The sequence below is a fragment of the Gymnodraco acuticeps genome, unplaced genomic scaffold (genome assembly GCF_902827175.1).
Source record: "Gymnodraco acuticeps unplaced genomic scaffold, fGymAcu1.1, whole genome shotgun sequence".
Classification (NCBI taxonomy): Eukaryota; Metazoa; Chordata; class Actinopteri; order Perciformes; family Bathydraconidae; genus Gymnodraco; species Gymnodraco acuticeps.
Window position 1 is genome coordinate 2536667 of NW_022989867.1, and position 25348 is coordinate 2562014.

General features: G+C 40.9%; 1 protein-coding gene across 1 annotated transcript in view; it reads right to left on the reverse strand.

Moving 5' to 3' along the window:
• Positions 1 to 25348, reverse strand: part of si:ch211-266k8.4 (rab GTPase-activating protein 1) — a 109592-nt gene that overhangs the window by 23368 nt on the left and 60876 nt on the right. Inside the window, exon 11 of the mRNA XM_034196724.1 lies at positions 2452 to 2550. Within this exon, the coding sequence (XP_034052615.1) occupies positions 2452 to 2550 (99 nt within the window). The remainder of the gene's footprint in view (positions 1 to 2451; positions 2551 to 25348) is intronic.

Sequence of the window (25348 nt, forward strand, 5' to 3'; positions counted from 1 at the left end):
CTTATTTAGTTGGCACAGTCCAAGTATTAAGATTCTGAAGCTGCACTGGCAGATAGGAGGTCTACAATTAATTTGGAAAACCTGTTTACAGACGGCTGTTGTTTCAAGACACCCCACCAAGAGGCTCCAAGTGGGGCAAAACAGCTGAGCGTAGGCTTGAGGGAGTTGTATCAGATTTCTCCACACAGGTCACTGGCGCCAAAAGGGGGACCCGAGAAGCACGAGGACAAAGTGGCTCAACCCCAGGCTCTCCGACCCCGACCGAGTGACCCAGCGGACCTCTTATGCCGTCTGCCTGGGAGAAAAGGGGGACAGCTCGTACCACGGGAGCCAGTGTGCGGCGGGGAAACCACCTACTAGGACCAGGGGACGACATCAGGACGGACGTGGCCCTGGCAGACGTGGACTACTCGGAAGCAGCGGACTGGAGAAGGAGGACCCTGGAGACATCCTTACAGCAGACGACCCGGGAGGCATCATCAGCGGGCCGGAGAAGGAGGATCGGGAAGACATCTCTACAGCATCGACCCGGAAGCCGCCATCAGCGGGCCGGAGGACGAGGAGGAGGAAGACATCTCTCTAGCAGGCAGCCCAGAAGCTGCTGTCAGCGGATTGGGTGGACAAAGACACGGCAAGCCGGGACGGCGCAGCAGAGGAGTCTACTTCGCTCTGATCAGTTCTACCCGTGAAGGGAAAGCTGCATCTCCCCCTCCCTATTAGCTGTCCTTGTGGGCTATTCCTCCGAGGGGGGGGGGGGGGTGATGATTCTAGCACTCAGCTACCCCCTCATGGTTCCTTCACTGCCATGGAAAGTGGTGTTCGGTCTCCATGAAGGTTTCAAGTGCTCTAAATACCAGCTTCGGATGGATTTACGGACACAGTAGAAAAGAATGACAGTGGGTATATTTCAAAATGCCTTGTCTAAGTTTATCTCTGGAGAAGGAGATAAAAAGGGGGATTTGTAGAGTTATATTTGTATTTATTCATGTTAGCAAACTATGGATAAGCTTAAAATGGGAATAATTTGGGTAAAACTGTGAGCTGCATTTGGGGCCTGTTGACATGTGTTTTGAGGACAAAGGAAGATGGGGGAAGGTGAGAGCATGTCCTGATTTGCATTCAACTTAGAACAAGCTACAGTGGTTGTGATATTAAGAGAGGTCCCTTGGGTTTCTCTGGTGCTTATCAACAGTAGCAGTTAAGTGAATACTGTTCAAACAATACCTGTGTTTGTGTTTTATATTGATTTCTCTGTTTTATCCTTTCATAAATGTAAGGACTACAAATGGCTATAAACATTCTGGGCTGGTTGGAGTAAACAGGGTTTTATTGCTCTGTGGGGGAGGTGTAGGTATGCAGGCCTTGAGACCTTTTGTTGTAAAGTGAGCCTGTTTGGTTTCCTGCTGGCCAGCGTTGCGTCTCCCAATGAGATGACCTGAAAAGATGACCAGCTGACCTAACACCAAACCCCTCCTTCTTACTCTGGTATATCTCCGGTGGATCCCTGGCGTTCGGCCTCTTCTTCACATGCTGCCCTCGGGTGAAAGTAGCTCTGCAGTATGCGGACTAGGGCAGGAGTAAGCCGGCATTACTCCTTAAGCATTACAATATAACTGTAATATATCATGTTGTATTGTAATGATTGTATTGCATTGTCATATTGCCATTAAAGTAGATTATTGTTAACGGTTACTTTGTAGATATGGATTCCTTCCTGTATTATAACCAGCTTCATAGGAACGCGCGGAGATTTGAAAAGCGGATCAGATATCCCTTTAAATCTCCAACAAAAGCTATACAATAAAATGTTAGATATATTGAAATAGCTCCATTTTTATTAAATCATATTACTCAATGACAGCATACAATATGAGCAAAGTCTAAAAAAACATAAACCACTATGTTAACCGTAGTCTATCCAAATGCTGTGATAATCAAACTTTGACTGAACAAGATATGGTTAAAAGCAGAGCACTATTTGATATACTTACTAGAAGGTTGAATTTACAATTGAGTTTGAAGAGTTTTGAGAGTAAAAAAGAAAATGCTTTGACTTGAGGCAACTGTTGTAGTATAAAGCTTCTCTAGCTGGTATTGTTTAAGGTCTTGCGTCTTTTCGTCAACCGAAGACAAACAATTTAGTTAAACTATTACTGAGGATATTCTTGTAACATAATTGTGATTTACTTTACTGTTAAGCAGGCTTGTACTTGTCAGGCTTCTTCATGCAAATCTGCCCGATATTGAACCTGCTGAATCGATAGTGATTTACTACCACTGACATATTTGTTCCTGTATAAGCTGGAACCATTCACCAGTCAGACTAAGATATATGGATGTGTGAGGTTTAGACCTGTTGGTTACACTAATGTATTCCTACCACACCCAATAAAATGGAAGTTAAGGTATAAGTACACATGTACTGTACAGGCATAGCATACATTTACTCACCTGTTTTCTTTTCTCCTTCTGAAGGTGGTGATACATTTTCTTTTTCTTTACCTCCGTTGACTGGGGTTGGCGGTGTGGCCTTCTGTGGTTGACTCTGTTCTGAAAGAGAGACCAACACATGTTTAATCATAAGCTGCTACTAGAAATAATTAACTAAATATCCAACTGAAATAAAGCGCCCAGGAAGTGCGGCCGGACATTGAAGCAAATGTTGGTAGTGGTTGAACAGTGGTATAGCAACTTCCTTGTCAGTCATGCGATAGCATTGGGCCCAAAAATACTTTATCCCATAAAGGTACATTTGGAAAGAGACATTTTTCAATGAGTATAACATTTGTATTTATGTGAATCAAGAGTTATTTTCCCTTTCCATTCATTTTCCATTCATTGTACTAAAAGTACAATGGGAGCCAGAGCCTTTTCTTATCAAGCTCCACATTTGTGGAATCAGCTTCCAGTTTGTGTTCGGGCGGCAGACACCCTATCCGTTTTTAAGAGTGCGCTTAAGACCTTCCTTTTTGATAAAGCTTATAGTTAGGGCTGATTAGATTCAGCCCCTAGTTTTGCTGATATAGGCTTAGTTTGTCGGGGGACATCTTACTTCTTCCTTCTCTCTGTCTATACCTGTGTACTCTCATGTTCCGATTAACCCAGCTTCCCCAAATGTCTTTCTTTTGGTGTCTATATACGCCGGGATCCGGAGTCATGGATGATCCTGCGCTCCTCTGTCCTGGATCGCGAGCCCTGGATCTTGAATCGTGGCTGTGGTCCTGGATCATAGGTCCTGGATGGATATCCTCGTGGATTCATTTTCCTATTATACACACATGCATTTCCAAACATTTGGACTACCTATGTTGCAAATGTATTATCTTTTCAATTTACACACGGCATCTATTGCACGTCTGTCCGTCCTGGGAGAGGGATCCCTCCTCTGTTGCTCTCCCTGAGGTTTCTCCCATTTTTCCCTTTAAACTGTGGGTTTTCTTTGGAAGTTTTTCCTTGTACGATGTGAGGGTCTAAGGACAGAGGGTGTCATATTGTCATACTGATATTTTGTACAAACTGTAAAGTCCACTGAGACAAATGTAACATTTGTGATATTGGGCTATATAAATAAACATTGATTGATTGATTGATTGATTTGATTTAGCAGAGACTGGATGTGACGTTGCAATAGGGAGGGCGGTTTAAAAGAAAACGCAAATGCTCTATTGGCACAGTGGATGCCGAAGACTGCTGGAACACCTATGTAAGATCCAGGGAATATCGGGTATTTTAGTTTTTAAGAGTCGGGATATTTTGGCTTTAGGCTCCACTGAACAACTCTCTTTGGAAAGAATAGGCCCAACCTCCAAACGTTAATCCAGTTGTCTTTATACATCCATAATTGGAATGTTGCATGTCGGTAATGTAGGCGCTAGATATTGACATGGAAGAAGAATGCTTAAGGAAAAAAGATGACATGGTTGTGGTTCTGCTACATACCATTTTATTCTGTCCACGTGAGTCAGAAAATGCTATAGGATCAGTATTCAATTGTTGGGGTACTCTTTCAAAAATAACCTTTTAAAGATGTTTTTACAAGTATTTGAAGAGACTGCATTTAAAAAAGTTGACGAATCATCCGAGGAATACCACAAACTTCTAGAATCCCCTTAAGCTCTATTTTTAGCATTTTAGTATACTGTGGATCATTCTTTACATTTTCTGACTTGATCTGCTCTAAGCAACATGCAGAAGGCAGCAAAGAAAGTACATCTCTTGTACAATACCTTCCAAGTACAAAACGGCAGACAGAAAAACTAGGTGAAACTTCATAAGTTTATCATATGTGACTATTGTTTTTTCTGCTACTCGCTAATGCTTCCAATGGGCCACAGATATCAATCATTGCATCTCTAACTTTACTCAATGTGTTCATTCAGGTAGGCGACATTTGAAAGTTGTAGACTTAGCTAATTATTAGATCTGGTTTTCAATAATCTTGATATTGTTTATTAATGCTCTCCTAAAGTATGTACAATAAGTCCTGAGATTTGCGGTCAATGGTAATAATGTAAGGCTGACAAATAGTTTCTTATTCGACCAGAGTTTACATTCGTAGAATCAAAGGTTTTTGAAAGAGCTTGGTGGAATTTGTATGTTTTTTATTAACCTGGACCAGTGTGAGGTCGAAGTGTGTGGGTTTGCGTCATGTGGGAGGCCATGAGGTGATGTTGACTTCTAATTTGTTACAGTGCGTATCTGTGTTTTAACACAACCTTAAAAGGGTAAGGCTTCCGCCAAACAGGAAGAGCCAATGATAAAGTAGAGTGTCTCCCGGACTAATGCACGGTCTCTGCTGAGTCCTGAATAGGGTTATCTTTGATGTTAAGCAACTCCATTTCCCAGACACACCCTCACCCCCCCTCTTATAGCCCATGGCTCTCTCCCTCTCTCCCCATGTCTCTCCCTCCTTCCTTCCCCTCCCTCCGATCCATCTCAATCACTGTCAGACATCGGTTAAGGAGAGGTTCCCTTCCAAATGCCTACTTCAAAACAGAAACGTGTCTCAGCATGTCTCCAGTTTGCCACCCAAACACTAACTGGATAGGAACATGTAACATTTTGAAATAAATTAAGATGGGAAATTAGTCAAGTATTCTTGTCTGACAATATGTTTACTGCTGTTGACTCTACAAATGTCAAATGAAACCTCTTTTAGCAACTTCACGTTTCTCGCAAATGAAAGCCAGACGATACGCATCATATTTAATTTTCAAATTATAGACAGTATTATGTTTTCATTTAGCCAAAATAGTCTCACATGTACACACACAAACACACTACGGATGTATTAGCTCACCTGCAGAGTTTCTGTATGAGTCAGGGCTGTAATGAGAAGGTCTGGATGACGGTATACTGTATGCGTGTTTGTGTGATTTATTGCTTGCACTAAGCCCTGTGCAGGTACTTCTCGTCTGAAGCTGCCACTTAGTGAGTTTGATTTTCACACAGTCTAGATCAGTGATTCTCAAACTTTTTTCAATAATGTACCCCCTTTTGAAAAAAAAAATTCAGCCAAGTACCCCCTGATCAGCGCAAAAAAAAATGTGTTAAGGAGGAAATGCCTATATAAAGAGGTACAGTACAGTGCTGCACCATCGGTGTCTGATTTATTAAAACAACAACCTTGTAACTGAGAAACACTTAAATGCTACATTTCAAATGTTTACAAACCATCACTAAATTCATGGCAAACCAATTTTAACATCATGCAATAACACTAAGACGACATTAGTTGCATTTAACTGATCTTTTTAATAAGTTGTACTTACAATTTAGTGAGAAACATGGGCTTGAGCTTCACTGAGGATCCTTGTTATTCTCAGTGACAGGAAGGCCACTGCAGTTATTACACTTCGCGTTTTGAAATATGTGTAACTCTGTTAATATAAAACCCACACTGCTCAACATAAAATAAATCTCACGTACCCCCTGCAGTACTCCAACGTACCCCTAGGGGTCCGCGTACCCCCATTTTAGAACCACTGGTCTAGATGCTCTTTTAAGAACTTCTAGGAAAAGTCTAAACAGTGCAAATAATAATTTAACCAACAGATAAAACAATATCTCAATGTTCCGTGCACTTAATAACAGGGGGCCACAGTCTTTTCCGGAACACATTTAGAAAAGGTGGATACACCCTGGAGCCAAATAATTTAAACCCATATTTTGGCCCCTGAACCACCCTGTCACTGATAAAATATGTATTAAAAAGGAAAAAAACGTAAGCGCTTTAGGTCCTTTGGGGCGTGCAGAAAAACATTTCTTATGATTTTTACATCTGTGATTTTGATTGTCCTACAGCAGAGGTCTTCAACAGGGGGTCGGCGACCCCCAGGGGGTCCGCGGAGGTACTGCAGGGGGGGTCGCAAAATCTTTGGTTGATTAGACAATTTTTTATATTTCTTAAATTTCTTCTTTTTTTTCCCAAACATTTATTTCCCACAAATTGAAATGTCTTTAAATGCACATTAACATGAATCCAACATATTGTAGCGAACTGAGAAATGGAGGCAGAAGACGTTATCTTTCAGTCAGCAATGCACACATTCAGCTACACACAGTAGCTATCTCAAGCTAGGCGCCGGTTCACTCACAGCAGGAGACTACCCCGGACCTGTCCTACCAGGCCTCCTGTACACAAAAGGGAGGACCCGCCCCTATCGCTGCTGTGCCAATCATGAGGCCGCATGACACACACTGGCTCTGTCAGGTTCCCCGTGATTGGCCGAGAGCCTATTCAGTCCCCAGTTTACTAAGGACCCAGACACAAGGACGCACGCTGCGATATTATTGAGAAGACCATACCTTTATATATATATATAAAAATTGATCGTTTTGTAACTCGACCAAAAAAATCCACAAGCACAAGAGAGATACCATCCACCTCAGAAACCACCAGTGAACATGCAAGTGACGAGGCGGAACCTGCTGCTGATGTAGCAGCTAATAAGGGTAAGCGCAAACGAGAGAAGACACGAAAATATGCAGATAATTATCTGAAGTTTGGTTTTACCTTTAAGGAGACAGATGGCATTGAATTTCCAATGTGTGTCATTTGCTCTACTGTTCTTTCAAATGAATCTATGAAGCCATCAAAGCTGCAGCGTCACTTGGAGACAACACACAGCCACTTAAAAGACAAACCTGTTGAATACTTCCAAGCTAGCCTCAAATCCGTCCAAGGTCAACAGATATTGATCAGAAAATCAGCCAAAGTTGGTGAGCTAGCTTTGAAATGCTCTTATCAAATTGCTCTTTGGATTGCCCAGAAGAAACAGCCATACACACTTGCAGAGGATTTAATATTGTCTTCAGCAACCGATATTTGTAAAACAATGTATGGGAATGATATTGACATTAACAAACTGAAAAAAGTGGACTAATCGCGCTTGTAAGGGATGTGTCTCCGCAAGTGATTTGGACGCACTGCATGCTACACAGGGAGTCACTTGTTGCCAAAGATATGTGAGCTGAATTGGCAGATGTCATGGACTCGGTAGTGAAAGTAGTCTCTTCTCTAATCTCTGTGCTGCTGAGGGAGAAGAACACACTGCGCTACTGTACCATTCCGAGGTTCGATGGCTTTCACGTGGGACAGTGTTGTCACGTGTGTTGGATTTGCGCAAGTCTATTCGGGAGTTTTTACTTCTCCAAAAGCGCACAGAGCTGGCTGCACTTTTCAGTGACAATGTTTGGGTCACCAAACTTGCTGATGTTTTCGCTGAGCTGAACAAACGGAACAGTTCAATGCAAGGCCCCAATACACATGCCATTCATCTGTATGACAAAATGGAAGGCTTTCTAAAAAAAATCGAAAGATGGAGGGAGCGCATCGGGGAGGAAATATTTTCCATGTTTCCATCAGTGGATGAGCTGGGAGATTCTGCTGTGCTCTCGCCCCCCATAACACGCGCAATTCTTGCGCATTTGGAGGCGCTCGAGGGACAATTTGGGGACTACTTTTCTGAGGCTGACTCCTGGCGCAGGGACAAGACATGGATACTGTTTCCATTCACAGACAACGCAGCAGACGTCACACGCCTGACAGTGACAGAGGAGGATCAACTAATCGAACTATCCACGGACAGTACGTTCAGACACATATATGACACAAAACCACTCACCCAGTTCTGGATCTCTTGCCAGAAAGACTTTCCGCAATTGGCAGGAAAAGCTATGATGAGCCTTTTGCCTTTTGCCCTTTGCAACAACCTATATTTGCGAAAGTGGATTTTCCTCACTCACTTACTTGAAAAACAAATACAGGTCAAGGCTGCAGCCTGAGGCTGATATGACCCTCTGCCTGACAACCTCCATCCGTCCAAGGTTAGATAAGCTGTGTGCTACTCATCAGGGTCAGACATCTCACTAATGTGGGAGTACGTGTGCAGAGTGGGAGTACAGATGGTTTGAGGATTCACTGTCCCTTCTACATGTATGTTTAAAGTTCAAATCTGTGAATTATTTTGCTAGCTCAGTGTTGTATGCAAGATGTATGTTTATAAATGGCAGTGGCATGGTCACCCTGTACCTTGCACTTGTTTGAAGTTAAAACTTGAATCTGTGAATTATTTTAATAGCTCAGTGTTGTGTGCAAGATGTATGTTTATAAATGGCAGTGGCACGGCCAAAAAAATTTAAGGGTTTAATCCCAGATCAAATTTAAATCAAAGGGTCTTAAACATGTTGACGCCATCCATTGTAATGTTATATTACATGTCTGTTACCTTGTTTCCTGTCTTTACTATTTGTGTTAATAAAGTATCATGGTATCGTAATATGAGAAGACTAGGGGTGTTTCTCAATCGCGAGTAAAGCTGCTCCAGAGCCACTATTTCAAGCATACTATGTTATCGAGTGCCGCCGAAGTGCTGTTCCAATGTCCAGCATACTTGGAATTCTACCGAGCCCGGCGTATTTCGTTTGGAGAAATCTCGAGGCTACACATGTGTTTACTCCGCAGTCTTAAAATCCCCACAATGCTTTGCGCACGGACCAATTTCCCCACATCTGTGGCGGAAAATGTAAGGCGGGGCCTCTCATATGACGCACACCTGCACACTTGCTAGCCTGTTCCACTCTTTGTTTTCCGAATGCCAGGAAGTATTCTTGCCTCGCTTCTGAAGCAAGACGCTCGGAAGACATGTGCTACCAAGCAAACGTACTCGCGATTGAGAAACACCCTGTGTCCACAGTTTCACAGACACTGGCAGGGATTCGTTAACTGCTGACAGAAACGGCTAACTGTGTAAGTTACAGTGGTATGGACACATAACAAGAACATACGGGTCTCTAGGAAATACCACCATGCACATTGACGGAAGAGGTGAATGAAGGTCAAGGAGAGAAAGGCTGATGGACATGTGGTAGAGTGCATGAAACAAAGCAGGGGATCTTTGGAGACGGGTGGTGATGTCACCAAAGTGCACCTGAATGACCTGAGGTTCATGGCATTGTAGCCCAGTTTATGAAAGGTCAAGCGGTAGGAGAGGCACGATTTCCGTCTTGAGCAGTTTCTTGAGTAACACAGTATATTCCTTAATAGGGTTATTGAGGGTATATACTGTGCAGAGGTCGATATGTGTCCATCGGTAGAGATTCTGCAGTACCGTTTCTACACTGAACAAAAATATAAATGCAACACTTTTGTTTTTGCTCCCATTTTTCATGAGATGAACTCAAAGATCTAAAACATTTTCTATATACACAAAATTTCTCTCAAATATTGTTCACAAATCTGAAAAAATCTGTGATAGTGAGCACTTCTCCTTTGCCGAGATAATCCATCCCACCTCACAGGTTTGGCATATCAAGATGCTGATTAGACAGCATGATTATTGCACGGGTGTGCCTTAGGCTGGCCACAATAAAAGGCCACTCAAACGTGCAGTTTTGCTTTATTGGGGGGGGTCTGGGGGGGTCCGAAAACCAGTCAGTATCTGGTGTGACCACCATTTGCCTCACGCAGTGCAACACATCTCCTTCGCATAGAGTTGATCAGGTTGTTGATTGTGGCCTGTGGAATGTTGGTCCACTCCTCTTCAATGGCTGTGCGAAGTTGCTGGATATTGGCAGGAACTGGAACACGCTGTCGTATACGCCGATCCAGAGCATCCCAAACATGCTCAATGGGTGACATGTCCGGTGAGTATGCTGGCCATGCAAGAACTGGGATGTTTTCAGCCTCCAGGAATTGTGTACAGATCCTTGCAACATGGGGCCGTGCATTATCATGCTGCAACATGAGGTGATGGTCGTGGATGAATGGCACAACAATGGGCCTCAGGATCTCGTCACGGTATCTCTGTGCATTCACAATGCCATCAATAAAATGCACCTGTGTTCGTCGTCCATAACATATGCCTGCCCATACCATAACCCCACCACCACGGGCCACTCGATTCACAACATTGACATCAGAAAACCGCTCACCCACACAACGCCACACACGCCGTCTGCCATCTGAACCGGGATTCATCCATGAAGAGAACACCTCTCCAACGTGCCAGACGCCATCGAATGTGAGTATTTGCCCACTCAAGTCGGTTACGACGACGAACCGGAGTCGGGTCGAGACCCCGATGAGGACGACGAGCATGCAGATGAGCTTCCCTGAGACGGTTTCTGACAGTTTGTGCAGAAATTCTTTGGTTATGTAAACCGATTGTTGCAGCAGCTGTCCGAGTGGCTGGTCTCAGACGATCTTGGAGGTGAACATGCTGGATGTGGAGGTCCTGGGCTGGTGTGGTTACACGTGGTCTGCGGTTGTGAGGCCGGTTGGATGTACTGCCAAATTCTCTGAAACGCCTTTGGAGACGGCTTATGGTAGAGAAATGAACATTCAATTCACGGGCAACAGCTCTGGTGGACATTCCTGCTGTCAGCATGCCAATTGCACGCTCCCTCAAAACTTGCGACATCTCTGGCATTTATGGGGGTTATTCCCTATCTTTATTCAAGAGCGTGGTATTAAATTTGAGAGCATACTTTATTGATTTATTTCCCTCAACCCTGTCCTCACACTCAAATAGTGCCTGCTTGCACTTAGATTTGCTCTGCTTCTGCTCAAACTGTACGCTTGCACTCAGATATATTACTGCTTACAGATTTGTTCTGCTCTCAGATTTATTCTGTGCGCGCTCGAAACTTTTGTGCAACAATCCTGTCAAAATCCCTCAACCAATAGGAGGCCAGGTGTCCTTGCGGGTGCGTTCGCTTTACTTATTACAGCGTCCCGTAAGGGCGGTTACTCTTTGGTTTATAAACTCCCGCCCTCCACGGCTCTAAGCAATTATTAGAAAATGGAAGACATACAAGACCACTGATAATCTCCCTCGATCTGGGGCTCCACCATAGACTGTATATATAAATGGACGTAGGGTCCGTGACGTCACCCATAGGATTCTGCAGAGTTGCCGTGAATCCCTTAGTAGGCAGAGTCGGCCACTAACGGCTCGACAGTGACGCCAGAGTTCAACTCCCGCCTTCTCCAAATAAGGGCAAAGAGGCGGAGCCGAGGCGGGACCTGCTGCCACCGAGCTGGAAGCTCCAGAGCTAGCTGAAGCTACCAAGCTAAGCTAACATGCTCCCCATCTGCACACTGCCGTCGCATTTTACGTTTCTAAGGTAAGCGGACGTGAAACTATTCAGCAAAACTATAAATAATAATCTAAGTTATCGAGTTTTAACATAATACTTCAGAATCTTAAAACCCCTTAACGTTTGTATGCAATTGTGCTAAATTCAACACTGGAATCAAGCAAATATTAATATGTTTGCATGACATTAGTTATTTATATTTTGATATCACTTAACTATACGTTTAATACATTTAAGTCAAGCTAAGGTACATGTGATGGTAGCTAGTTAGTGCTCTTACCTGTGAGGCCTCCTCCAAACAGCATAATAACCAGACTATCATTAAAACTAAGTACCAGTTATAGATCCTTGACTTTAGACAAACAATTCAAAAGACAACATGTATTTAAAGACCAATCTTTATTTGAAGGTGCCTCTTAACCTGAGATATTAGTTATACAGTAATAGTATTGACAATCTAAAAAAACTGAGCAACTCAACAGTCAACTTTATGTTTCTTATTGTCTAAAGCATTTATTATTTTCATTTTCCCAATCTCATATTCAGTGTGGACGGATTGAGACAGCATGGTGTCCAGAGAGCAGCAGAGACTTCAGGGAGAAACCTCCGTGTGATGGATGTCCTGTCTGTTGGTTTGGAGAGGACTGAGGGTCTTTCCTCTGCGAGGAGGACCAGGGCTGATGAAGGAGCCCATGCTGGGCAAAGCTGATACCAACTGCACAGGCCTAGTCTGTCACTTTATTTGACTAAATGTGTTTACTTATACATTTAATAGGTTTACACCTTCTGTCCATATGTGCTTTTTATTTAAAACATTTGATTAACTTTTGGTTCACATTTCAATAAATTGTATTTGTATTTGCTCTCCTTTTGTCCATTATTCTTACTGAATATGTTAGATTACACATTCACATCTGACTGAAGATTGGCCCCATGTATTTGTGACCTTGCAAAACAAGGTATATGTTGTGAAGCTCATAAAGTGAGGCAAATAGAAATAATCAGCTGATGGTGTAGATGTGGAAATAGCTGCATTCGATCAGCTGACTGTGTTTACAATAAAAGTAGTTTCTTAGTGAATGTCCTGTACTGGTCTTAAAATCTCATAACATCAGCTTTTAATGTTCCTCTTGGATGTTCTTCTTGACCCTCAGAGAAGGAGAAAATGTCGTGTCTTTCAGGCATGTCCTTTCCTAACAAAAATGACAGGAAACATAAAACATATTATTGCAGAACAAGTGTGTTATTTATGAAAGCGGTGTGTTTGTGTGTTTAGGGGCTGTAGATATAATTATTTTGTAATTGTAATGTTTTTTTTTTATTTCAACAATGAGCTACAAAGACAATCAGATTATGAATGAACAGTATGAAGTTCATCAACATTGAAATATATGTTATTATCAAAATAATATTGAACTGTTATCAAAACGTAGTGCAACTGTAGAAGCTTGCTCTGTTGTCTCACTGAAAGAATAACTTTTACCACGTTTTTTACAGACAATATTGAGAGATAAATAGCAGCAGTTCTCACTATGTGTTAAATATCTTTGCCTTCAATACATTAAATTAGAAAGCTGACAAAGTCATATTGCTAAATATCTAAATGTAACTTTTTGCATGGAAAAAACCCTCAACTTAACTGATGTGTAGGTGATCTAGTATTTAGTATTGTTTAATGGAATGTATATCAGTGTATTCAAGTCAATACTTCATTCATTTAAACCAATATCTTTCTCGATTCTTTGTACAGTATGAAAAAAGAGTATTTGTACCTGAGCTGAAGTTCACTGCTGTGAGGAGTCCAGTTCTGTCTCTCACTCTCTGGTCCAGCCTGTCTGCATCACCTGGACACCTTAAACAAACAGATATATATGTAAAGTACCATGTGTACAAACAATATAACTGATTATCTTCTGTTGAACATGTTGGATTGTGTATGGTCCGAGTCAGGGTCCTTTTTATTTTACTGTAACTTTGGAAGTTGTGTTACCAATGCTTACTGTTTATTTGATACCCATTTGGTAATGCAATTAATAAAAACAACAAGGTTTGGGTTCGTTCTTCAGATGACTGTGACGTTAACGTGTAAGCTCAATAATGAACTCCAGCTCAACCAACCATATTGTAATATCTAAGTAATCATCTTGAAATATGACATTAATAATTGTAATATACACACATCTTATTGTGAGGTTGATTTCACATACACTACTTCGACATTAGCTTGTCTACATACTTGAGCATAGCCAATTTAAATTAACCTTAGATGCATACAGTTCTACCTACATAATAAAATATCTCTAAGTTACAAGGATGTAACCTTATTTTATCAACCTCAAACAGAAGCCGTTTGTTCAACAGTATTATCCCACTTAACACTTGTCTATTTCGTTGTAACCTTTATATATACAGTCTATGATTTTAACTTGGAGGCTACGATTACAATCGTTAGCACCGATGTAGCTACCACTAGCTTACATGCTAACCCAAGCCTTACTATTCATTACGTGGCTGATTAAAATCATTAACACATAAATAAAGCACTAGAATTTCACTTACCGCAAAACCGCATTCATGCACCGTCTGTTTTAACCGCAGAGCGAGTCACAATAGTCCGATATATAAGCATGAAGAACAAACAACCACGGCCGGCTACAAGTTGTGTTTCCTGGATGAGCTGAGCAGGCAGAGTCCCTGTAGCTAGCTTCACGGAGCAGGTAGCAGAGAGACAAGAAGCTAACAGCGGCAGGCACTTGACAGAGCCGTCACTCAATGTGACCACGCCCTAATTTATGCACAAACTTTAAGACCTAATATAAATAAAAGGGTCGCGTTAGAAAACAATTCACTCACAGATCCATAATCATGAAGGTGGAATCTAACTATATCGATAATAAAATGTATGGAGCCAGGGGTAGAAACATGTTTTTTTCTGCTGTAAAGTTGGGCATTTTAACATGGGGGTCTATGGAAATTGCTCCTTTCTGCAGCCATCACCTATCGGCCAATATATGAACTGCAGTGTGTGGCACTTCCGTATTGGCTTCCCGGCTCTACCCCACAGTTTGCCGCTTGGGCTCCACGCAAGATCTCACCCCGTGGGGTCAAAATTATCACAAGAACGGTGAGCAAAAATCCCAGAACCACACAGGGGGACCTAGTCAATGGCCTGCAGAGAGCTGGGACCGAAGTAACAAAGGCTACCATCAGTAACACACTACGCCGCCAGGGACTCAAATCCTGCAGTGCCAGACATGTCCCCCTGCTTAAGCCAGTACATGTCCAGGCCCGTCTGAAGTTTGCTAGAGAGCATTTAGATGATCCAGAAGAGGATTGGGAGAATGTCATATGGTCAGATGAAACCAAAATAGAACTTTTTGGTAAAAACTCAACTAGACGTGTTTGGAGGAGAAATAATGCTGAGTTGCATCCAAAGAACACCATACCTACTGTGAAACATGGGGGTGGAAACATCATGCTTTGGGGCTGTTTTTTTGCAAAGGGACCAGGACGACTGATCCGTGTAAAGGAAAGAATGAATGGGGCCATGTATCGTGAGATTTTGAGTGACAACCTCCTTCCATCAGCAAGGGCATTGAAGATGAAACGTGGCTGGGTCTTTCAGCATGACAATGATCCCAAACACACCGCCCGGGCAACGAAGGAGTGGCTTCGTAAGAAGCATTTCAAGGTCCTGGAGTGGCCTAGCCAGTCTCCAGATCTCAACCCCATAGAAAATCTTTGGAGGGAGTTGAAAGTCTGTGTTGCCCAGCGACATCACTGCTCTAGAGGAGATCTGCATGGAGTAATGGGCCAAAATACCAGCAACAGTGTGTGAAAACCTTGTGAAGACTTACAGAAAACGTTTGACCTCTGTCATTGCCAACAAAGGGTATATAACAAAGTATTGAGATGAACTTTTGTTATTGACCAAATACTTATTTTCCACCATAATTTGCAAATAAATTCTTTAAAAATCAGACAATGTGATTTTCTGGATTTTTTTTTCTCATTTTGTCTCTCATAGTTGAGGTATACCTAGGATGAAAATGACACGCCGCTCTCATCTTTTTAAGTGGGAGAACTTGCACAATTGGTGGCTGACTAAATACTTTTTTGCCCCACTGTAGCTAGGGTGTAGAGGAAGTAAGACAATTCTAGGTGTAACTCAAAGTCTTTTTGAAGACACAGCAAAGCATACTTATCTCCAGTGTAGCCACAACTATATGAAAACACATTACATAACAAAAACACAGTGATGTGCTAACTTTAAGCTATTAAATGAAAACATATGGTCATAGTTACAACCCAAACACACAAACAGAGCAGAATGTCAGTGTCGGTGAGCTCAGCTCCGGGGTTACTCTATGACTCAGGGATATAATGAGAAGGTATGAATGACAGTGTGTGTTTTACTGCCCACTCTCTCTCCCCTTGTGTCTCTGTTTCTCAAAGTCAGTTTCAGATGACAGAGTACTCTGCTGATTCTTCAGTGTCCAGGAATTAATGCTGATGACAAGCAGTCTTTTTGAAGGTTGTGTTTTGGTGTGTTTGAATCTTTTGCAGTCCTCTGGGAGCTGGCAGGGCAGCACACCTGTAGCCCGGGTTGAATAAGCTCTAATGTAAGGCTGGCCTCAGCAGATCCTGAGGGCCGGGAGCTCAAAGGAAGCTTTAAAGTGCTGATTATTTTCAAGTGGGAAAAGTAGACTAGTAGAATCCTGACTTGTGCTGTGTCACAATTTGTATATTTATGTACTCAAAATAGCCAATGTAAATACAGAAGTGTGCCCCAATGCAAAGTATGGCGAAATACACAATGAGTACCAGGTAGAGCACTCATTACAGTCAAAACAGAAGTGGATCGTTGAGTCGAGATTGCAATTTCCCCAGTATACATAGCACAATACAAATAACAGTTTAACGTTAATTTTCCACTATTTAATACACGAAAATAATCCAGCGTTTATTTTATTAGGTTAATTGAGCAGTCTGTAATGCTACCACGTTAGATAGCTTCAAATAGCTATCTAGCAACCATGTGTAATTTCAAAAAACACTACAAGGTTGCTACAATCAAGTCATCATTAGTCAAAACGCAGTATCAGATATAAACCTATATTCATGATTATTTGATTCATAGACCAAACACAATATTCAATTGGATTTTGTGGCGATTATGACCCACAGCATGTCTTTTGTGTTGCATTATGTGTTCAATGTTCAACGAACTATAGATTCTTAACACATCCAACAATTTATTAAAGCAGGTCGAGGAAATCTGGGGCAATTGTTTTGACCTTCAAATTATAACTGGTATCTTTTACTGAGTCAGGATCTGTGTGATTCAGCTCATCAAGTCATTTATAACTTACTGATCATACCATATGTTCACTGCCTTGTTATTAATCAGAGTAGCATGTCAACTAGTCTGGATACATATTTTAGATGCAAACGGCTTAATAAATACGTTTTGCAATAAATGCTAAGGTTGCAATACGTTTGCTGGATGTAAATAGACAAATGTTAAGTTGATCTTTACAAGGTGATAATATGTAAATGTGTGTGAAGAATAAGGCACAAAGTGGTCAAAAATATGATTCTTTAAAAAACGATTTGTCTTCTTACCAATACTCAAATCTGGCATGGCAAGTTAATGGAATGGCAGTAGCCAAGCTGATGCAGCAGTTCATCACTGTTTGACTGAAGGGAATCATCTTTTGGCTTGTCTTTATCACAGAACTATGGACAACAGTGAGAGCTAGTGGGGCTATTTATACTGGAAATGACTCTCATCAACCTCTATTCAATTCACGTCCTTCATCTGCCCACCAGTAGACCATAGAACAGAAAGGTATGTTTAACCTTTAGTAATGGGTACATACTACATACTGCAAACAGATAAAGAGCGGAGAAAAGAAAAACAGGGGGAAAATAAAATATTACATCAAGGAAAAAAAGTAGAAGATGGGAGAGATTAATGAGAGAGTCAGGGGGGAAGGAAAATTGAAAAGAGGGAAATTATGCAATTATTTCAAGAAGTCTTTTATGGTTAAAGATAAACTAATAGCTTGTAAAAAGGGAAAACAAAGTAGGACTGCTCTCTGTGAGATATGACATTGCCCACACATCTGGCACACAAACACAAGCTGAAGTTAGTGTCCTTAAATTGCGTGTCCCAATAGAGTGGTGCAGTGACAAGTCCTAAAACCCGGAAGTGAGTCAGCATTTGACCACTACCGGTTCCCTCGTCTCAGAGTCAATGGGATTTCTCCATAGGATTTGGGAAAATAGCTGGAAATAAGGTCTGTGGTTGAGACACATTTAAGAGACGGATCACGTTTTGTTCTACAACATTAAATCCATCAGCAGTGACCCCACTGGTGATTTTTGAAGAGTTTACATGTCTGAAAAACGATGGTTGTTAACAAGTGGCTGAATAGGACTACAGAAGTTGTCGAGGACGTTTTACGTCATTACACCGAACACGTAAACACTCCCCATACTTCAAAGCCCTCAGCAGCTGTCCAATGACACCTACTCTAACTCACCCAGGTGAAATTAAGGGTAATTACAACAGAGAATGAACCAGCCAATAGTGATTGATACTTTTAGCCTGAAGAGAGTTTCTCTTAGAATTTAAGTGTGGAACTTTTTATTAGGTCATAATTTGTGACTAAACTTACAATGGACTCCAACCGATGTATTATTCCTGAGTCGATACAGAGAGAAAAGGACAACACAAAAACCTCTTTGAAAAACCTCAGACACAATGCCAAATTATTCCAGGGGCATTGAGCTTGGACCCAACACTTACTACTTCCACTTATTGTGCCCTTGCTCCAACTACACCTATCTTGGAACTAAGCCTTAATTTTGAACTCAACTAATTATCTCCTAAGTTTCTTCATCATTCTTTCATTTCAATCTCAGCTTGGCAACGTGATAGCATATTGCTTGGTTTGAGTTGCTTTGGCGTCCACAAAAATGTGTCTGCCACACACAAGCTTGCAAGGTGAAAACAATACAAGCGATGCTGTCATTAAAAGGCCATTAAAAATAGTGTGGGGGTGAAGACAAACAGGAGACAGAGGAACATATGGAGGCAAGGATTATGAGTAAAAGGAAGGGGATTTCCACAGTGTTCTGTGGTCCACCAACAAAGAAAAACACAGCCTCATGTAAGCGTTTCTTAAAAAAGGTTTCTTTGACAACACTGACTTGAGTATTAAGAGCTTAAAAGCTTTTTTGGGGTTTCCCTTTCCTTTAGTGTGTTAAATAGGTTTTTGTGCATGTAAATGGTCTGAAAAGGCTAAAATCCCAAAGTTCCATACAGAGGGAGTTTCTCTCCCACACACCCCTTCCCCTGCCTGAAACTGCCCAATTGGACTCCTTTGTTTACTTCAGGAACTTAGTGACATCACTATTATAATACAACATGCGTACTTCCCTCGGCTAGCGCTCCAACACATTGTACTTGATAGGCTAAAGCAGGGGTGGGGAACCTCCGGCCCCCGGGCCGTATACGGCCCGCGAGACCATTTGGTATGGCCCTCGAGGTAATTTATAAACACACGCAAAAAAGAAAAAAATAAGTAATCTAGACCGCAAAATAATTAAACAAGCGAGTACCTGTTTTTCCTGGCAACGGTCATGGTCCTTGAACACAACACGAGCCTAACGTGTCATCACGTGGTATATGTCTCGTCTGACAGGGGTGCAATTCTGACGGAGAGCACCAGAATGCCGCTCCGGGACTTCAACAAATTGCAGTACCCATAAGTCCGTACACATGCTGCAGTTTTTGCGTGGCTTTGTCTTTAGTTGTAAGCCCAGTGGCGATCTGTCATCTGTCATACTGATCATACAGTCAATAACTTTGTTGTTATTAGCATCTGGTTAGCTAGCTATGCTAACGAATATAAGAAGCTTTGTCTCCAACCAGTGAGGTGAAGGCACATCTTTATATGACCATTATAGTTATCAAAAAACAAGAGAATTAAGTAAACAGGTATAAAATACTATGACAGTAAAACAAAGTTGTTATTAATAAACAAGAATACAGTTTGAAAGGAGAGTGATTTGTAAAATATCCATAAAGAAAAAGAAAATCTGCTTACAGTTCTGTTTCAAATGGGTGTTGAGAGATGTTTCCATAGATCTCTTCATTTTGCTCTCAAAGTGCACCAGATTGATGCTTTCAACTTCAATATTTAAAAACAAATCTTCCTGGGGGAGAAAGCCCCTCGGACCCCCCTAGAGGAGGTGAGGTCCCCCCCACTTAAATCATGTCCACATGGATAGGAAACTAAATACATTTGCACACATCTTGTGTCCATATCTTTCTGTTTTGGTGGTCATGCCACAACCGTGCACGTGCATGCGCGAGTCATGGCAAGATATCTGGATTAAGAGGTTGCTTTTTCTTTGCACAGCATGAAAGAAAGGTGAAATGAATGGGCTGTGGTTTTAGTATTTTTAAGCAGAGGTCAATAATTTGTGCGGCCCTCGGAGGATGTTGAAAAAATTGAAATGGCCCTTGAGAAGAAAAAGGTTCCCCACCCCTGGGCTAAAGGAAGGGACATCGTTAAGCGGTTGACCAATCACAACAGAGCCGGACAGCTAACCAATCAGAGCAGACTGAGCTCTGGTGTCAGACAGAGGGTGACAAGAGCGGCAGCAGCACAGGCAGTATGAGAAGAATAAAGACATTTTTAGATATAAAGCATGTCAACTTTTCACAGTAGAGGAACAAAGTACAAATATTAACCTGAAAATGAGCAGAATAGGGCTCCTTTGAGATAAATATGATACCATGTGCCTTTTAAATGAGTGCCTCATGAGTAAAATGTTCCAGTACTCACTGTAACCAGGGAAGTCCATAAATCATCAAGTGAAAGAAGGGCCTCGACGTGTTGAGTTCCCATCATCCCTATAGCTCAATGTCAATGAAGGCATAGGTATAACGTATGTTATAATAGCTAATCAAGACTAATTTAGACTCACAACAAAAACTTGCTTAATCATCATTATGGTAAAGAAATCAAAAACGTTTAGGTCAATGTAATCGGCAAGAGTAAAAAGCGTTACGCTATAAACGTTCAACATTAATGTTGCATTACTTTGCATCACCAACGCTAAGCTGAAAGCAGCTAATGTTTGGCATGATGAGGTTAGTACTCTCATTACATAACATGTTAGCAACCGCCACATATTGATAGGGTTGGGTATCGTTTGAATTTCCACGATTCTGATTCCGATTCTACTTTTCGATTCCGGTTCTTAACGGTTCTCAATTCCGATTCTTTGAGGGGCAGGGTAAAAAAATGATACATGCTTCTTCCACCAAAAAAATTACATTTATTCGAGAAACTTTTACACAGGTTAGTTTACAGTAATATTCATATTAATCAGTCTGTTTATATTCACTGCTATGTAACTGTAACCTGAGAACCACTGAAGCTACAACAGTCCAACTTTTAAAGGAATCCCCCTCCCCCCATTTAAAAACAGTTCTTGTTGAGAAAAACAAGCATATCTGCCTTCTCAGGGATACCGGGAAGAAATGTTTGAACATTTTAAAGTAAAATGCTTCAATCTGGTGCACTTTAAGCAGAATTACTAGAGACTAGATCTAGGGGGTACAACTCTAAACACCCATATGAAAAAGATTGGTTTACATTTTAATAATCAAATAAGTATGTGAACATAACCAATAACCTACCATAGCCAATAACAAATACATGTAACGTATTTTATTTTTGTTGTTCATTCATATCTTATTTTACCATTTTATTTATGCATATTTTTTTATCTCTCCAGTTTAAAACGATATGTCCGGTTTACTGTCCTATAGTATACATTGGAATGATTTCAAACCTGTTTTATCCCAATAATTATAAAGGAGTGCCTTGGAAATATGTGTTTACATAAATTGTGATCAAAACGTTTGAGACCCACTGAGATAACTTGGACTAAAGTGAACTATCTAAACACTCAGTCCTTTACCTCACTGAGCTGTAGTTATCAGCCTCTCAGTCTGACTGGAGAGGACTCTCCCTCCACATCATTGTAGAAACATCTTCTTCTTCCATTAGAGCAGCTAGCACCAGATGCTAATAACAACAGCACCCTCCCTTTCTCCCTCGCTCGCTCCCATGCTCACTCGCACTTTGGCTGTGAGCTGCGTGTGCCAGATAAGCCAACATCCCCCAATTTCATCACTTACAGCGTCCATCGTACAGGGGAAATGAAAAGTGCAACCGGGATGAAAAGGGTGTTACAATTACTTAATTACGAATGTTGTTACATCAAGGCCGAAAATTAGGATGAGCACCAACGGTCAAAACTTTTTTTTTCCTCCCAGAGCTGTCAACGCAGCGCCTCCACAGATCTGGCGCCCTAGGCGAACATCTATAACGCCAGTGCTACGGGCCGGCCCTGGTCCCAGCTTACGCTGTAGGAAGTGTAGGTACAACGCTACATTTCCCGCCCCGCCGCAGTCATACAGTAGGCTACGGAGAGCGGCGAGAAACATTTCCTCAGGCATCGAAAACCTCAGGCATCGAAAAGCGGAACCGAAATTCACATGTCTAAATTATGACGTTGGAATCGAAATGTTGGAACCGGTTCTCGGTACCCAACCCTACATATTGATGACACATAAACGTTTTAAAATTAAGAGTGGGGCCTTTACGGAAGTATCTTTATGTACAAGTACAAAGCTGAAGAAAATAAAGTCTTAAAGAGGACATAATGCTAATTTTCAGGTTTATATTTGTATTCTGTGTCTCTACTGTGACATGTTAGAGCCAATAGAATCGAGAACACACACACACACACACACACACACACACACACACACACACACACACACACACACACACACACACACACACACACACACACACACACACACACACACACACACACACACACACACACACACACACACACACACACACACACACACACACACACACACACACACACACACACACACACACACACACACACACACACACACACACACACACACACCACACACACACACACACACACACACACACACACACACACACACACACAAGAATGTTATGCTCTGAAAACTGAAACCTAGGCTCAAACTAGTTAATATGAAGATGGATTATCAGGAATCATTTCAAAGTGACACACACATTGAATTAACCTTCAGTCATCACTCATTATGTTAAATAATTCAAAACCATTTAGTTCAAACCACTTGCAAATGTCTATGTCCTCAGGCAGAGCAAACAAATAAACCAAATAACAGTCAGAAGTAACACCCACGCTAATGCTCTTTACCATGGTCTGGGTTTGTTACTAGGTACCCAGAGAATCAACATCCAATCTTGCAGACTATATGTCATCATTATTCAGACAACAACTTCATTATTTATGTGATTAAATTATAGACGCTTTTGTGATGCTTTGCATGTTTGTGTGAAACTGACACAGACTGTCTGTCAATGAGGTAGTGCAGTAACAGTGTATTTTTGCGACTATTATTTATACGTTTTGTTAAGCAGGATAAACTCCACATACTAACAGTACTTTTAGGATTTTTTTAAGAGTAAATGTAATTGCCAGAAGTGAAAACCTATTGTTAGTCTTGTATACATAAACATGTGTCCCTTCTGTGTAAAGAGATTCTGAACGTTTCAGGAAAAAAAGATTCTCTCACTTTTTTCCTGATCCATTTATATAAAAACCTGTCTGAAAATGAGCTGATCAGATTTTGGACACTTTATGATGTCATAACGATTTTTTGGTTTGTGTAGCCAATAACCAACCAAGCCAAGGTAACCCCCCCCCCCCACCTTATCACCTGAATCTCCTCCTAGAGCACCATTGTGTTCTTTTTAACCAAATATCTCGCAGAGGGGCGTGGGGAGGGGCTCCTTATTTTCATCTAAAGAAAAAGACAGAGAATCAGTAACTTTGGAAACAGGGCTGAAACAGAGGGGATTATGGGATGCTACAATGCCTAATCCGTTTGGTATTTCGAGCCAAACATTTCAGAGACATGTTTTGTATATATATCTGAGAACTATAATATATTGATGAAAAACAGTATACTAGGGGACCTTTAAGTAAGTGACGCATCAAGATGGGCATTAGTTCTAAATGTTTGACTATGAACACTATATATACATTTAAATATGAAAAAGATGTGAGTAGGACCTGCAGGCGACACGCCTCTAACATCATTAACTGTGCTACGCTGTTCTTTGGAAAACTACTTTAATTGGTAGTTGCTGAAGCCAATTATCACCTGACGTCATCATTTCAACAATGTGACTTTGTTTGGTTGTGCTGTTCACTATAACATCGATTGCTGTCCTGTTGTACTTCATCACGTAGCTGTTCAAGGAGTGTTTGCTGCCATGGAACATGATTTAAGACATCAAGTAATTCAAGTACAGCAGAGGGAGAATTGAATAGTCAAATTACCTACTTTAATGAAAGATAACACTCTCTGGTCCATATCAATTACATTTGTGGGTGATTGGACTCTTTACTTTACCCTGCCTTTACAGAAAAGTATACACATACATTTGGGATTTAACATTTCTTGTCCATTTCCTTAATATTTGCTCTATTGCAGGGGTGTCACTGTCCAAACATTTTTCACTGAGGGCCACATACAGAAAAATATACGAAGGGCTGGGCCGCTCACAGGAGGCGAGGTATATTGCCTAATCAGTAATCAGTTCACTTATAAGTTAGCAAAATCAATCAAATGTAGGTAAATTAAGCTTGATACTTGAAAATGCTTTAACAAACACAACAGCTCTCCATAGGGTTTCATTTATGTTCTTGGCAGCTTATTCCTTAAAACAGAAGCTTCAGATTGTTTATAAAAAGAGGAAATATGAAGGGTAGATTTCAAGCTTGTTATGTAATTAAGTTATTGGGCTTTTTTGTATTAAACAATGCTTTTTTGAAAATGTTTCCAACTTTAATTGACTACATTTATTTGAAAAATGGGCTTATTAATACATGAATACTGTGTAATATATTTTTACATATATATTTCAGAAGTACAATAAATGACAAGCACAAGTTTCATTTGTGGATCATATTTCATTATACTTTTTTAATTAGCTGAGGGCTGTTTCAAAATGGGCCATGCTGTAAAATTAGTGACATTATGATTATTATTTCCAGAGATACATTTACTATGGCACCTTTAAGAGAAGACTATATTTTCACTATTTTTGGTTACTGGAGAGATCGAAACATCAATCACAAAAATACTTTTGATGTAAAGTACTTTTATATAACCATCCATTTAAAAGAAAACTAAACATATTAAAGTAATGAAAAAAACATAGTTTTGCTTTGTTCTACTTCATGAAGGGTATCTTTAAAATAACTAGAAAATGCATTTCCTACTGAAAATGCGTGCGAATGCAGTAAGCTGTGTATATTTGTTGCTGAATTTAGCTGAAAATGCAGAAAAAGCGGAATATTTTATTAGTTGTATGGTTTCTGTAGCTGCTTTTAGCTACAAAAACGAAGTAAGTGTGTTGCTAAACTTAGCAGAGAAATGCAGAAAAGTGAAATTATTTGAATCAAAATTGTTACAGCTCAAATGCATTGCAATGACTTAGTTGAAAACTTGAAAGTGAAATGTTAAACTGGAAGAGGAGGAAAAATAGTGAAGAAGCTTAATATTTAAAGTAAAGGTATAAACAACTAAATGTATAGCCTTGATGTCCTGAAA